The following is a 16,797-nucleotide window of genomic DNA, read 5'->3' as shown; positions in this document are numbered from 1 at the left end:
CCCTAATGGAACAGACACTCTCTGGTCGCTACCCTTCCTGCCTTTGCTCTTTCAGCCACTAACCCAGATGTGCTACTTGGCACCTCAACTCCTTCAGCACTGATGGCATCTAACTTCTTCAGCTTTAAACTAGTCTGTGACAGCAAAAGACACTAACATTCATAACAGTAAAGCATGTCCTGCTGAGCACAAGTGTATTAAAATCACTTTGTTTCACACAAATGGAGTCTCACACCCATGAAGCACCAGAGCAGCCAGCCACTTTTAAACAGGAGCAAAAAAGCTGAACAGAACAACACTTCTCCAGTACAGCCAGAGGCATTTATTAAAACTGACAGGGGAAAACCAGCAGGTATTTCCATTTTTCAGTCTAAGTCAGTCCAGAAATTTGTGTGCTAATATTAGTCCTCTATTCACCAATTTCCCTTTGCATTGAAAAGTTTTTAGTTACTAGCCTCTGTCCCCAAAAGGAGGTGACAAACTTCCTTGCATTTATTAAAGTAGAAACAAAGAAGCCACATATGTTTTCAGGGCAGTCACACAGACAGATGTGTGGCAGAGAGATACTGCACACACAATACAGGTTTATTCTGGATATACTGACTGAACTCTGCTCTTGCTTCATTCTGTTTATGCTTTTTCACACTCTCCTGATTTTTGTTCATAAAAGCTTACACTGACCTTTACCTGTTTAATATAAATAATTTGTTTCATATGCCTGACCTCTTGTACACTGGAAAAATACCTTAGTTTGCATTTACAGCCTTGTGCAGTATCAAGGGCAATCACATGCAGCTAGGTGAACCAAAGTCTTCCGATATTATTTGGGACAAACACACAGAGACACAAAAGCAACAAGTAAAACTACTCCTCTGGCTGAACTGAGCAGTAGGATTCCAGCGCCTCTGGAGCACATCATTCCCGCGACTCTGGCTTAGCTTCTGGGTTTGGAATATTTATAAAAACAGATGTTACAAAGCTTGTTCAGTGGACTGTAATGGAGCAGCACCTCGGGACAGAGAGCAGAAACGCTTTGCTCAGGAAAGGCGAGGCAGGGCTAGCAAGGGGAGTCATCCACCTCCTCTGGTCACGGCATGCTGCCCCTGTAAGCACCCTTTCCTTAGTATGCCTTCCACAGCTCCTACTCACATGTACATCAGTCCAGAGCAGATGACCAAAACATCCAGGCAACAAGCCCACCAGGAACCCACCAGCTGTGGCACCAGGAGACTGCAGGGCAGCTCGCTAACCAGGACACTGACAACTGCAAGGGACCAAAGGACAGAAACCTGGCTGCTAATCCTGAGCACCATCAATTGCCACCTCTCCAGGTGACACAGACAGGTTATAGCAGGGAATCAGCTGACAGCAGGCATTCAATGAAGCAGCACTGAACAGCTGCAATAAGAAATAGTCCTTATGTTGTCTGCTTATAAGAATACAAAGTATTAGTGCCATATCAAAAGTGCTCTGTTTTCAGATAAATTTTGCATACCTGTGCATCATGAGCCATGGATCACTGCCAAACCAGGAGATGTATTGAGCAAGTGTGCCCTTTCCAAAGGTTTACTTTAACATCAGTGGAGGCAAAATTGTTCTATGAAAGGGTAGAAGACTAACCTGTCTGGACTCAGGGACCAGGCAAACCCAGATCCAAGGATCGCCTCGACACTGGAATGCACAGTAGGCCTGCACACTTATTCAGGCTGCTCCTATAAAGCAAACACTTCACAGGAATGGGATTTTTTGGCTGGATCAGGTCTCAGCTGAAAATCTTCCTTCCTGCTGGGGAAAGCCTGCTTTGGCAGCTCTAGCTGTAGTGGTTCAGGAAGGCTGCATCATTGCTCCATCTCTTTGGAGAAAACAAGACCAGTACAGACAAAAAGCTCAGTTCTGCCTCTGCTGTTGGGGCACTTGCCTCCCACAGAACGGACCAAGATGACAACAGATAATTTCATAAACTGTTGAAACAAAATCTGCCGGTTTGTCTAGTAGAGCCCTTTAATCTGCTACTATTTTTCCTTTAAACCACAGCAACAATCACATCCCAAACTGCTGAATAGGTTTATTTAACATGCTATGAAACCCACAGGCTCTGTATCTCCCTTGAAATCTTCAAGCACTTCCAAATGCTATAAAATTTTTCAAATGTTATCAAGAAATTTATTTGGGTGACTTCCAGGAGCAGCAGTGAAACGTTAGTAAAGACAAAATGAGTCACTGCCTACAATACACACACCCATCATTCTGGTAATTAGTGCTGGCCAAAATGACATGCCACTGATTTCAAATGAAGCCAAATGTGCAACCCTGGAAACACTGAGAAAACAACACAGGCTTTAAGACATGAGAATGATACAGCACCATTTCCTACCACAAACCCAAGGGGCTGTCATTTATCAGGTTGTTTACCAGTTCTCTTTCCACCAGTCAACATTCATGCACATGAAGCCCATGAAACTGTTAAGAGTAAGACTTGCAGTTAACTAAGGAAAACAGTAGCAGGCGATGTGCACGATGCTTTTTGCAAATGCAAGTTCTTAAGAACAAGCGTATTTAGGAATCTGTTTTTAATAAAACAGGTTTTAAATTGTTCATGTGCTACCCATCGCCTTCATAAGTTGAGAGTTATTCTGCATATGCCTGCTCTTTCCCTACGCAGAAGCATCTAACAAACAGGCTTACATGAAGGAATGTGAAGGTGCTACTGGAATACAGCAAAAATCATTCTTGCATCAGACCAAGGCCTAGCATTTCATCTAAATGTGGAGAAAAAAAAAAGCGCAATCAACAACATCTTAAAGATAACAGGCCAAGATGACTGAAAGAAGATAGAGGGAAAGCTTTGACCTTGCTTATGATCTTCTCATATTGCCAAGATGACTATCCTAACACAGAAGCAAGGAAAAGTAAATTCAGGATGTTAAACGCGTGGTTTGTTGCCAAAATTGCTGTCTTAATTGCTCTGCAGATCACAAAAAAATAATGAAGTTGTCATTGATTTCTGTTACAATCACCTCATCATATCTCTAATTTAGGATTCCATTTCACAAAATAAACTTGTTATTGTTCTATATCCTGCACTAATATGGTTCTTAAATGTATCAGCAGAGGTCTTGAAAAATAATGCTGGCTGCATGCAAAGGAATTGTGTTTCAACTGCAAAGAGGCCAAATCAGATTTAAACAAGATTTGCTACGTAGCCCTTTTGGCACTTAAGCAACTTGCAAGTTCAAGGGACCTCTTGCATAATTGTATAATGACAATTCTTTATTTAAACTCTTTATTTAAACTCTTTATTTGTTTAAATAAAGAGTAAGCACAACAAACAGGAAGACTACTACAAAGGAAAGAAGACAAAGGGGATTTCGAAGGCATACATCTACATTCTCACAAGAAAAATGGTTTCTTTTAAACCACAATAATTCTTAAATATCTGTTCATTGCTAGCATTTTAGCATTGCAATGCTCAGCTCTCAAAACTTAAGTTATTTTATTCCTGAAAAACCTACTTCTGTTCAAGGAAGACTGTTTGCTACCATCTTCATCCCAAATTATCACCAGAGAAGTCCCTCTAACCCAAAGCTCAGAAACAGTAAGTTTACCGATAAAATAAAATGAAATCCCAGAACAGATAAAAACTGAAAATTAATGACAGGAAGCTGGTCACACAGTCACTACTAAAATCAAAGTCTCTCATATGCAAAGCACCACAAAGTATTTAGCAGCAATAAGATGACACATAAAATTTAGTTCCTCTGTAACCCCACCAAGACCACACGTACAGATTGTGGGATATGAAACCCGTCATGCTCCCCTTAATAGCTGCTTACCCAGTAATGCAAATATTCACATACTGCAGGTTAGATGCTTTGGCACACAGTGCACCAGCATGCCACTTAGGAATCTAATCAGATCAAAATATGTCACCATAATCCAAAAATGGCTATTTTACTGAACCCCACCCTTTCACATCAGAGTAAAACAATTTTGCTTCAGACTGGCAGAGAGCTCCAAAGAAAAGTTTCCCATGGATAATAAATAATTTAATTGACAGCATATTCCTCAAAATATTCCTTTTTTACTTTTGAGCAAGAAACGATGAAGGTTATAACTAACTTTTGGGGTGTTCAAAACAAAATTTATATACTCTGTGTTTAATTCCTAAACTAGCAGAATATTTCAGTGATTTATTATTTTATAATCTGCAGTGGGTCTGGGGGGCTGTTTGGTTTTTTTTTGTTTTTCGGTTTTTAATATCTGCCCCATTTCTATGGCTGGGTAATGAATTGCCTTCTGTATCTATGTCATGTAACACTGCACAAATTCTGGCTCAAACAAGGCTCTGGCATAAAGCTTTTTCAGTTCCTTTCCCCATTTTTAAACAAGCCACTGAACCCTACGCTATATATCTCATCCTGTATTTGCTAGCTAACTATTTTAATCACCAATTTAACAAGCCTAGGTATTACACATACCTTTGAAGTCAAGGTTACCAAGCCTTTCTGGGGAAAGAAATCTGACTTATTACACACCTCAAGTAAGCTGTATTTTTGCTAGCTGTTTTCCTGCCTGCACTTTCCTTTAGGATACACAGACTCTTTCATCTATCATCTCAAGAAGACTGAAACTCCAATAGGCAGACTCAGCAAATAATCCACAACTGTCTTGGAAGTCTGACTGATTCGGAGCAGTGTCAACTCCTATCCTAAGGGGATTACGGTGCTTTATAAACTAAAATGAATTTATTCGCATAACATCCTTTCACAGAAGAAAGTATCATACTTATTTCTTTCAAGTGGGAAACTGAGGCACACAAGAGCTATACAATTTGCCCATCATTAGAGGTGCAGAGAATGATTAAACCCAATCTCCTATACTGATGGCTGGCTTTCCAAGCACCTGACCAAGGAAGAAATGATAAAAACAACAAGCAGTTTCTTTCCTCAGAAAGATAATTCAACTTCACATTACAGAGACTTTGGATCTTAGAAGATGAGAGAATCTAATGTTAACTCTTAAGTGTCCTCCACTGGCTTATTCAGTTGAACTACAATTCTGATAATATAAATAATGATCCCAGATACTGCTCAGTGAAAACTAACTGGTTGGTGTTTTTTGGTTTTGGTGGAATTTTTTGGGGTTTTATATGTGGGTGGTTGTGGTTTTTTTTTTTAAATAATTCCAAGGAACAAACTGTCTGCCAGCACACGTTCCATGACTTGGAAATACCTGGATACCTGTATTTGTAGATTTCCTTCACTGACTTTCCCAAGTAAAATTTTCCACCAAAGATTTTTTTTTCTTTCTCCTCATCCAAATACAGTAAAAAAGTGGTTGTTTTTATCACAGTTCAATTTCTAAAATGACATCAAAAGCAACCCATGTATGACAGATGAGTAGCAAAGTACCAGCTACTGCTCCGCCTCAGCACTCACCAGAGCAGATGAAATGGGGAACCTCAGAGCTTCTATTAATGTGGACTTTAGCCTGTACAAATGTTTGCATATCATCATCTGTCATATATTCACAGGGCAATCTGTTTTTAAAAGCTAAACACTGCACATGCCATCCTTTTTGCCTTCTGAGCAGAAAGAAAAACTCCATTAAAAATCCAATGCACCTGCTATTAAGCCACTAAGCCAGTCCTGACAGCAGAAACTCTTTCACCTGAAAAGACTAGCTACAAAAGAAACATAGTTACAACAGGAGTTCCCTGCAGCTTGACAACACTCAAAACTAAGTCTACTACGGTCAAAACCAACTTCTTCACTAAATCACAGTGCTCACATAAATCACGAATATACGGGCCTCGTGCATGTTAGTGGAAGACAGTCACTTTCATATCATCGAAGATGCTTTTAGACCTTTTAAGAAAGAGCATTTATTAATACCTAGAATTAAAATGCTGTTATCTATCCACCATGTTTCAATCAGCGTGCATTGCTCCCCCATTCCAAAGTGAGCATCTGATCCATGCAGGAGCTTCCTGCTGTGCATCCAGCTCTGGCTCTTTACAAGACACATACACTTTCTTGCTAAACTTACATGCAGTGCCAAACCCTAAAGATCTGGCATCCAGGACAATTTTTCCACCTAACAAGCCAGTAGATAAAGTATGCCACACTACCTTTGGGCAGGTAATCTCAGTCTGCTGGATCATGATAAGGGCAGATGCAATCAGAGCTCCTTGACGTACGTAGTTCACAGGATCATTTGTCATTGGCTCAAGCAAATTAATTGCTTCCTAAAAAAAAAGAACACACAAATGAAAAACAAAACCCAAGAAATAAGCAGTCACAAAGTTAATACTGTTATTTTTAGTATCCCAGAATTCAGTACTCTGATGCTATCAGATATAAAATGTATTTTGCCTGTTCTTGGTAAATGAAGCAGAAACCTGTATTTCTGTGGATTTTAATCTAAAAATCAGGAAAAAAAAAGTGATGGATGGAACAAGACCTACGTGCAGAAATAGGGCAACAGATAAACAACAGTTGTTGTAAGCAACAGATGCATTCATCACATTAGAACTACTGACATGCCTTAAATCATACACATAAATTATTCATACACTTTGCCATTCTTACCAACAAAATACACCAGCATTACCTTCCTCTTCTGTATAAGGAACAAAGGAACCAGAGATATCAAACACCATGTTGGAGGTTAAAAAATGAGATGGTGAAACAATCCAGGTCTCACATTCTTGACTTTATGCTTTATTGTAAGAAGCTGTAACATTTAGCATCACATGAAAGCATTCATTTCAAACCTAAATCAGGTGGGGCTGCCTCTGAGCACCCGTATAGTAAATCCAGGTTTTTAAAACATTTCAAAATGCTCAGTTGCTTCTTCAAATTCAGTAAGTTCCCAACTAAATGCAACACGAATACGATCCACAATGACCTATCTGTAAGCATTCTGTTCAATGCAGTCATTGATTATGAAAAGCTGTAAGACAGTCTATTGTAATAGATGCTGCTTAGATGTACCCAAGACCAGCATGGGCAATGTGCAGGCATCTCAGACTAAATAATCTCTTGTAAGCACATTTTTTCATCTCCATTTACGGTTCTGCCACTTTGCAAGCCATGACTTAAATATACCCAGAATTACTACAGACACAAATTCATTTCTAATCATACAAGGTCCTCAGCACATATTACACAGGACAACTGCGCTCATCTAAACACACTGCTACCAAAATGAGATCCCTCTCCTTCCTCAGTTGCCCTTCAGCTACCAAGTCCCTTCCCTTTCCCCCTGCTAGCTGCAATCTTTGTCGCACCTCTCTGTGAGCTTTTCCAGCACAATTCAACAGAGAACTGTTCCCTTTTATGGTGTTATCTGGGTCAGTTTTCTGAGAGTTTGTGTCTGAACCAGCTCACTAGGGAACTGGACATGAGACAGAACAAAAGGTGGCAGGAGGGACCAAGACCACCTGTTTCAACAGCAGCAGGTTGTTAGTGAGCTCAGCCAGCCTCCAGCAACCATGCTCTTCAGATCTGAGCAGAATAAACCTGAGACAGCAGTTTGTACAGCCACGGGCTGCAAGATAGATTTCATCTGTGGCAACACAGGGGCTTTCTAAAAGCCCTCTGAAACAGCACGCGAAGCAAACTGTTAAGATACTCTCTGGAACAGGAGAGATAAGAGCTCAGCATATACCCTAAGAAACTCGGAGAGCCCTTTTAATCTGTTATGTGATCTTCTGATTACAAAGTCAGACAGGATCGCTTGGCAATCTCTTGTACGAAGCTCTCTCCTGTCCATACTTAAACCGAGGACCTGAGCATGCAGTCAAGTGCACGACTCTCCTAGCACAGACCCCTCTTGGTGTTCCTTCTGTCAGGGTAAGGCTTTTAAAAACAAGTTGATTTTATAGAAAAAACTATTTTTAAGAACCACTTCTAGAATAATGTCATGCCTGTGCTTAGACTGCTTTTGCCAAATGAGCTATTTTGGAGGCTATGCTTCTGCACCTGAAGATGACTCATTCGTTCTTTGGCACGCATTCAGTACCACGTATGGAACATCTACTACAACAAAAAGCTGAACTTTCTGATCTCCAAAGTCGAATATATTTGGGCCTTCAAAACCTACTAACATAAGCTCTGACATTTCTGCATTTAATCAGACAGTTTAGGTCTTTATCACACAATGTATCTGGAAATAAACCAGACTCCTTTGTGCAACTAAAAGCATTTCCACTTAAATCAGCTTGTCAGATGTAGTAGGTTAAAAATAATTAGCTCCTGGATTCCACCTTCCACTTAAGAATAAAGCAACCTGGATAAAAATAGGACCTTCAGTTTGCTTTCAAGTCTGTACGCTTTAGAGACTAAAGGCGGCAGGCAGTGCATGTCAGCATTCCACACATTTCACAATACAAGTGACATGCTGGGGAACACTCAGCTTGCAAGAGCCACAGACCAAGTGTTTAATACTAGCTGAGGAAGGGACAATACAGATAAGAATGAGATTTATCAAAGACTCAGAAGCATGAAATATTACTTCCATACGGACAGGCTGTGCATTTGTTTTGAAACTACGATTCAGTACCAGTACAGATTATACACACATCTGGGTGATGTAGATGAAGTTTATCCCCAAGTTTACTTGCTGCTTGTCCCAATGACCGCTCACTTCCCACAGCAGAAGTAGGAATCCTTTTACTCTAAAAGGTCCCGGCTATCATATGTGAGAATCATCCTTCACTGACACTTATAAAGTGAGAATAAAATTTACTGGCTGTGAATTACACATCTGGAACTCCAGTAAATTTCATTAAATTTCACTACACTTGGCTTTACTATGTGCATCTTCCATGAATCGTGTATCACAGGAAAGAAGAAAGAAGCTAGAAGTTAAGCAACACCCCTGCTGTTTTCCTGTCACTGGCACCCCCTTGTTCCCCATAAAGCAATCTGTAAAAGATCAACTCCAAGGGCAAAGGAGTATTGATTTTGGAGTAGTGAATATACATTTAAAGCTCAGTGGCAACTTGACAGTAAGAAAACTCTTAAGAAAAGTTTTGAAGACAAAATTCCAAGGATGTGGCAACAATCTATAAAAACATTCTTCTATTTTATCTACCCTGTACAAGGAGGAAAAGAATTCTCTATGACCAGGACAGTTAAATAATTTAAAGTAGCACTGCTCTACTCCAGCTGGCTAGCAGTGTACACGTGCAAGAAATCTATCTGTGTGTGGGATGTTTCCACACAAATGTCTCTGTGGCAAGAGAGCACAAAAAGTCTTGGCAATAGATGCTTCTGGTCCTCACCTTATTTCCAGTGCCCGCACAGCAGATACCCAAAGCCATGGCAGCCCCATAACGCACATGAGGATTGTAGCTCTCTGACAGCAAAGAAACCACACTTGGACACTGTTCAGGAGTCCTAAAGAAAGGCAAAAAAAGAATGTTATTTATTATTATTGTTCTCCAAAATATGGAGACTAGAAACGTTACAATTGCTCTTCCACATTGTATGTTTTGCATTTCTCAGAACACAACCAGTAGGATGGAACAAAGGGACTAAGAGAACAAGGAAGCGCACAACTACATAAACTTCCCTGTTGCTGCAGATACCAGACACTTCCCGCTACTGAAGTCTTCCTTTTTAGCACGTTTTCTGCCTTTCAAAGATTACCCAGCAGAATGATGTATCTATTGAGATTGAGGTCTTTATCTCTAGAAATCATGCTGTTGTGGCAGACTTTCCATTAGCAGAGGTTTACTCTCCATTAGAGTCACACATTACTAAATCTCCCATCAGCAGACACAAAACCCAACTCCAGTATCAATCAGCCTTCAAGGCTGGTGGGTCCCAAACTCCCTTTTCTGCTCACTGCTTCTGCTGACTCCTCCTCACCTTCACCCACTGCTGTAAATCAAAGCATGTGAGGAAATGCTGATACAACACACACTTCCAATCAACAATGTCTGCTGTTGCCTCCTTATAATATGATGCTGTGATGCTGCTGCCTTTTCAGAGATCCAAAATGGGAGCAAATGCTCCATGCCTCACCAGCTCAGAAACAGTGTCCTGTTGGTCATTACAGCAACAGAACTTCTAGCCCAGTGCTGGGAGAGACGAACTCTTAATTTCCTACAGCAAGAAGCACACGCTGCTAATTCAGTGTCTTGTGAATACTGAGCATTTCTGCAGTAGGGCAGAACTCACAGCTGTGGATACATGCATTTCCTTCCTGTGTTTGTAGTCATATTTATCACTCCATTGATTTTGATGCCACACAAACCACTTGGTATATCGTACACTGCCAATTTCAGCATTTCTAATGCAGCAAAGGCGAAATTGTTTGTAAAGTAAGCATCTCTGTGTCAGATGAGTCTGCATTCTGAACTCCTAGGTATTGCAAGCACATTCATCACAGCTGATCTGTTAAATTTACCCCATCTCATGACACCATGAACACAAGAGCCACACAGGAATGCAGCTGGCAAGTACACGCTTATGAAAAAGAAAGGCAGGAAACCATAAATCGCAAATCATTTAATTATGCCTGTTTTCAAAGCGCACATCATCTGGTTATCCACTCCATCTCACTGTGTTTTGCAGCCCAGACTAGCTTTTTAATTGTCACATTCACAGTCCTAAAAGCAGTCTTGCAAGCCATTTACTTTGACTACAAACTGATTTCAGACTGAAATATATAAAGAAAGAGTCGAAAACACCTTAGTTTTAGCTTCCCTTCTTATGTTTGCTACACTGGAAGATGGAGGTTAGCAGCAGTATCTGCTGTACACAGGAATTACAGACACTTAATGATCCTACTTGATGCTATCAAAGCACTCAACTCAAGAGGTAGAAAAACCATTATAGAGTATGCTCCGGCACTAGTTTTATTTAAATGAATGCCTGAATCATAGAAAACAAGAAAAAAAAGAAAAAGAAAAAAAAAAGTCCTTCACAAGCAACAATCTGGTTCATTGTCTTCTTTCATTGTGACTGGGGACAGAAGACATGCTCATATAACCCCACACTCACACTTCCAATTATACTCTACATACAAAATCACTTAATTTCTACTCTAGCTATTACCTCTTTTCATTTTAATGTGTTCCCATAGTCTCGTCTCATAACTAGTCCTGAACTTTTCACAGCCCTCTCTCCTGATCCAGCTGACTGCAGACAGGCAGCACCACTGCACAGGCTCCAGTCCTCCCCAAGAACTGCTGAAAGGACCCGAAGGCACCCAGGTTTCAGAGGCTACTCAATGCCTCAGCAGTAATAGCAGCAAGTACCCAGGTCTCCTACCCTACTTCCAAGTGTCTTGTTTCTTTGTGAGTTTTGCTAAAACATCTGCACGGGGAGAGAATTCTATCTAGCATCGCTACCTTCAAAAAACCCCAAATCCCTCCAAACAGCAGCAGAAAAACCCCAACAACCAACACAAAAGAAGAGAGGAACAAAGGCAAAGTTGCTGGAAACTGTTGCCTCCAAGATGCAGCTATGGTGACAAATGTTAAGAAGGGGGAAGAGCTGGGAAACAGAATGATGTAAGGTGAAGACTATAAACTAGAAGACATTTAAAACTACCTGCCAGTCTCTTGCTTAAATAACAGCTTGGATGCTGACAATGATTTTCAAAAATGAGCTGATGTAGAGACCAGGAGTCACAAAACCTGTAATAAATGAGCCCAAGCATTCAGCTGCACAGAAGACTTCAGCTCTTGCACAAAGACTCTTAACACCTTTGTGTTTGCTTTACTTCAGCAAACGTTAAACAGGCAGATTGTGACACGAGGAAGAGAAAAACATCTTCTGGTAAAGATGTGATTATACACTTTGAAGCATTAATCATTAAATTCCTGCTCAGAAAGCTGGATTTTATAGAATCATTAACTTGAACACATCTTTTGTGTCTGCAAGCTCAGAAGTTCCCACACAGTTTTTATTATAAAATCAGGATTAAAGTACACTGATTATGAAATTCTTAGTCATATTTAAATTATTTGTGGCCATTTTCCCAAATGCTTTTCTCTCAAATCTATCCACAAAATGGTCAAACATTTTGACAGGAGGCCTTCTGTAAATCTACTTTGGGAGTTAAAGCTACTTAATGGGTCCGACTTTCCTCAGTAATACAGTCTTCTCGATCCTGCAATCTTCAAGTGTATTCCCATTCTAGTTCTCTATTACACGCAGAATTAGAAGTGGGTTGAGGAAGTGAAATGTCTTGTAAAAATGCTTATCAGAGGGACAGGACTTCAGTACACAAGAGCACTGTTGGCATCAATACTTAAGCAGTAACATTTCCTCACTCGCTTTGTAAAGTGTCTCAGCAATAAAGTCCTACACACTGTTGCCAAAGGTTAGCCCATATCAGCCCAAACCCACACTTAATAAAATTTGTAACACACAAAACATTTCTGTCAAGTGACCAAAAAAAAAGTAATAATTAAGAATCCCTCATAAACAGTTACAGGCTGCACTCATGCCCCCATGGCATTACTTCCAACTAGTAATCCAGTTAGGGAATATGTTTAAAGCACGACCACATTCTCCTTGCCCTGGCCGAGGCTTTCACCCTTCACTTCGAGCACAACCACAGGACACTCAGCACAGCAGAGGGACAATCCTGCTGCTGATGGAGGAGGATTTCACTTCACTGGTACCAAGCCCCACACAGGTTCTCTGTTTTAAACAGAGACCAACCCTTCGGCTCCCCACTGAAGACCTCTACCACTCTGTTGTGCTGATGGCTGAACCAATGTGGTTACTGAGTAGAAACCTTTTGTGGGAGAGGGAGAGAAGTAATGAAGAGTGTGAGAAAACTTAAAATACTTAAAAAAAAAAAAAGGTAAATGGCTTATCAGAAGTCACACTCAGGAACAGGCTACTCTTGGTCAGTCCTAATACAGACATCTGACATGACTACAAGTTAAAAAGAACATCCCATGAAATATCAGGATAACGTCTGGATATTCAGTGGGCAGAAGTTTTATCTCCAGACACAATTCCCCCCCAACCCTCTTAAAAGTCATAGTAAAAATTCTAAACCTAAATTATATTTAATATATTTTGAGGATAGAAGCAACGTACCACAGTCCTCTAGTCTGACCTTCCCATAACACAGTCCAGTAATTTAATCTAAAAATTCCTACATTAAAGCCTAAGGCACATCTCTAAACTGGGATGTATATCTTAGCAAGATAGGCAATGTCTATTTTTAAAAACCAAATTATCTTTAATGCACTGGTTCCTTCCTTTTTTCCTAACACTGGTTTTGCTCAAGCAGTTTGCTTTTGCAATTACATTTTACTACAACAGCAAAACGACGACAAAAGAACGGCCTGATTATTTCCTTCATTTTCATCTGAAAATTGCTCAGCTGCTCCTACATAAGCCATTAGAACAGACGTCAGTGAACCCAGACCCATATACAAAAAAGCCAACATCTCAACCAGCCTCAACTTTGTTCTGTTACCAGGAATCTAAATGAATCAAGAAGCCAAAAAAGCGTACAAGTTTATTCTAAAGGGCTTCAACACATTAGTCAGCTACAGCTTTATTCCCACTCTACACCAGAATAAGTTTTACTGTTGTGATATATGGGCTGCAGATGAAGGACTTCCGTCAAGATTCAGTTAACGGTTTGTTTCAGAAATCATAAACAAAACTGTGAAGAAAAACAAAGATGCACCAAGACAGCAATGACAAATTCTCAGTAAAACATAATAGCTACTAGCATTTTATTAGTTTTACTCATCAACTGCTGCTCTCAAAACCTCCACAAGAAATGAACACTATGCAGCTAAGGATTTTGAATCTTCACAGAAGCCATAACCAGACAGAACACAGAGGAGCTGCCTAACTCCTGCCCAATTACCTGAGCCTTAGCCTCAACTTTGATCTCATTCCTGGGGATGTTCATCTGCTAGATATAACTGAATATAAATGACATATTTATACACATATCAATGTTATACTCTTGATATAAAAGCTGATACTTAGCTTGTAAGCACCCTAGAATTTCTGAGAAACCAAAGAAAGTCTTGCATTCTTCATTATTTCCAAAGAGAGAGGAAGAGAAAGTTTTTCTTAAGCCTCCAGGACAAAAATTCACAATATAAACCCCAATATGTTAATTGTTAGTAACTCAGATCAACATGAACAAAACCACTCAGATCAGCTGGACACAGAAAATTGTTAGTTTTCTTTTCAGTCCCTCATGTTGACCATGGAAGGTTCCCCATAATTTGCAGAGAACCCCGAAACTGCATTCCCTTTTCACCATGAAACATTTCATATAGTAGCATTATTAGGAATCTGTAAGGTACCTAAACTGTTTGGTTTTATTTTCTGAAGGTAATTACAATTGCACCATCTGCAGATACTGTAATTCTTAGTAGGCTGTACCTACAAGAGCCTTATTGGGCTACCAAAAGTTGAGGAACATTGTTAGATACATCAATCCTGTTTTAACAATCCACTTGATTTTTTTTTTTTTTTTCTAAGAGGCACACAACACCACCACAAGACAAATTAAAAACTCAGATTGCCATATCTTCAAGCATATTCCACTTAGTTTTAGATCACAGCCCAGTTAGAACCACATCCAAATACCTTTGCACAGCCTATTGCCAATTCTGTAGTGTTGCACACCTTGAAGGTTAGAGGACTATTTCAGTAATATTTAAACATGAAATCCTGTATATCTAAGATAGCATCAATAAGTAAATAAACCAGATATTGAAAATAAACCACCACAGTGGTCTTGTGATTGAGACTAAAAATGGAAGCGCCTGAAGCATCACTAACACATTTTTTTAGTCTAAATATTTAAGGACTTTACAACTCATTGAAAAATGAAATGTCAGAGAATTAAAGAACAATGTCAAATATATCTTTTAGATTCCTCTCCAGTCATATTTCAAAAGATTCTAAATATTTATGACTGTAAACTATTGGACACGAATAAATCACTTGATACAGAACTATTTCCACAAGTTGTTTTGTAGTGCACCAAGAGATTAAAAAAAAAGAAAAGCTTAACAGAAGTTTCATTTCATCCATAAATGAGTTAATAAAGAAGGAATGCAGATATCTAATGGCACAATTTGCAGTCATTTCTGAAGGGGGAGGCGGGGCATGTAGCAGCAGAGGGAAAACATAGAAAAGGTAAAACTGCAGAGAAAAATGCAGACAGACACATTTTGATGTAGATTATGCAAGGGTGTAAACCCCGTCTCTTTTTCTCTTGACAAAAAAATACCAAGATATTCCCCTGCCAGGAGCTTCCTGCAACTCTCTTGTGTGCAACACAGCCTCCTTCTCCACAATGTTTTTCTGAAATGCATCCTGGTTGCCTAAGCACGTATTGCTAAAGAATGAGAACTTCTAGGAAGCCTCCCACTGTCAGGAGGATGAAGCCGAGCACTGCCAAGAGGCACAGCAGATGAACTTGAAGGATATGCACCAGCTGAACAACACTGTCACCAGTGTCAGCTCACATCTAACGTGGACATGGCTCCATTCAAATAAAATAGTATTGGCAATCGGAAAACAGAAATAACAGGAAGGGATGGGGAAAAAAATTAGTATCTATGCATGGTTCAGATATTAAGGTACAGTGGACCAGGAGTGGGGTCTAGCAAAATTTAAGGTTTATCATCATTAACACAGGAAAGGAGCTGGATATGGGGGCAGGACACAGGCCTGCATAAAAAGCCTAGCCAGAAGCATGCAGTGAAGGAACTACTGCAGATCCGTATCTATGAAGGAGGATATGTTTCTCAAATTATTCAAAACTGGGAGAGCTAAAAAAACCTCACAAAACGCAGATAAGTTTTCTAGCCATCTGCACCAAGCAGGTATACATGCCTAATGCAACTAAACTCATATAATCTTCCTCTGCAAGTTCTTAAGAAAACTGTTTTCATCTGCATTTTAAAAAAATAATTTCATTTTCAATTAGGTATGAATGCGTTTATGCAGATTTCACCAGAGCAATCTTCAGGCAACAGTACAGCCTTCTGCTGGTGCTTCATCAAGGTGCCTCTCCTCTCCCAACGTATTTAATTTAGTCATTCCAGTAGCTAAAAAGATGATTTTGTCATATAAATGACATTTTAACATCCACTGAGGCATTCCAGAGAAGTGGAAACACTTGATCTTCACTTTGACCAAAACACCTTTACCACATTAGCCAACAGTGATGCTTCTTGATAGCAAGACCTATGAAGAAAATTTATAGAGGTAATACAGAACTCAAAATTACGCTTCTGTAACTCTTGATACTTCCCCCACGCCGAATTGATTGAGGGATAGTGTCTACTGCACTGTGAAAGTGTGAGAAGTAAAAAACCCAACCAAGCAAAAAAAAAACCCCCAACAAACAACCCCAAACAAAAAGCCCTCTTTCAAGATAATGCTTTAGCTCCAACACAGGCTTGCACCAGTAACACGCTGATGATCAGCAGATGGCTCTGATAGATGCATTATTTTTTTTCCCCTGGAAGTTTTAATTCTGTTCTTTAAATTCAGAGATGTGACCTGAAGAGTTGCTTGTGACACACACCCAGAAGGAGATCACTGAAAGTAAAGGATTAATCTATCTTTTACTATACTTTGGTGGTTTATTTGTTTTCCATTTTTTATGGAAACATACTGCCCATAGCTCCATCTCCAAAACATAGTAATAATTCCAGCTGTCTTTCAACAAGAAAAAAATAACTCAAGTGTCAATGATGAAGGAAAACAAGCTTTATCTGTACAATCAGAAAGAGTGAACACAGGCTCTGTTTATCCAATGGAAATTTTGGTA

The 16,797-nt window shown here is 39.7% G+C and overlaps 1 protein-coding gene across 1 annotated transcript in view; it reads right to left on the bottom strand.

Annotated features, from left to right (window-relative positions):
* The window catches only part of PSMD1 (proteasome 26S subunit, non-ATPase 1), a 75,638-nt gene that overhangs the window by 17,462 nt on the left and 41,379 nt on the right, over positions 1 to 16,797 (bottom strand). The window contains exons 17-18 of the mRNA XM_055723286.1: positions 9,290 to 9,404; positions 6,131 to 6,247 (exon numbers count right to left, since the gene is read on the bottom strand). Coding sequence (XP_055579261.1) covers positions 6,131 to 6,247; positions 9,290 to 9,404 — 232 coding nt within the window. The remainder of the gene's footprint in view (positions 1 to 6,130; positions 6,248 to 9,289; positions 9,405 to 16,797) is intronic.

The sequence above is a fragment of the Falco cherrug genome, chromosome 11, assembly GCF_023634085.1.
Source record: "Falco cherrug isolate bFalChe1 chromosome 11, bFalChe1.pri, whole genome shotgun sequence".
Lineage (NCBI taxonomy): Eukaryota > Metazoa > Chordata > Aves > Falconiformes > Falconidae > Falco > Falco cherrug.
The sequence above is the reverse complement of the archived record's forward strand: the minus strand, read 5'-3'. Positions and strand labels throughout refer to the sequence as shown.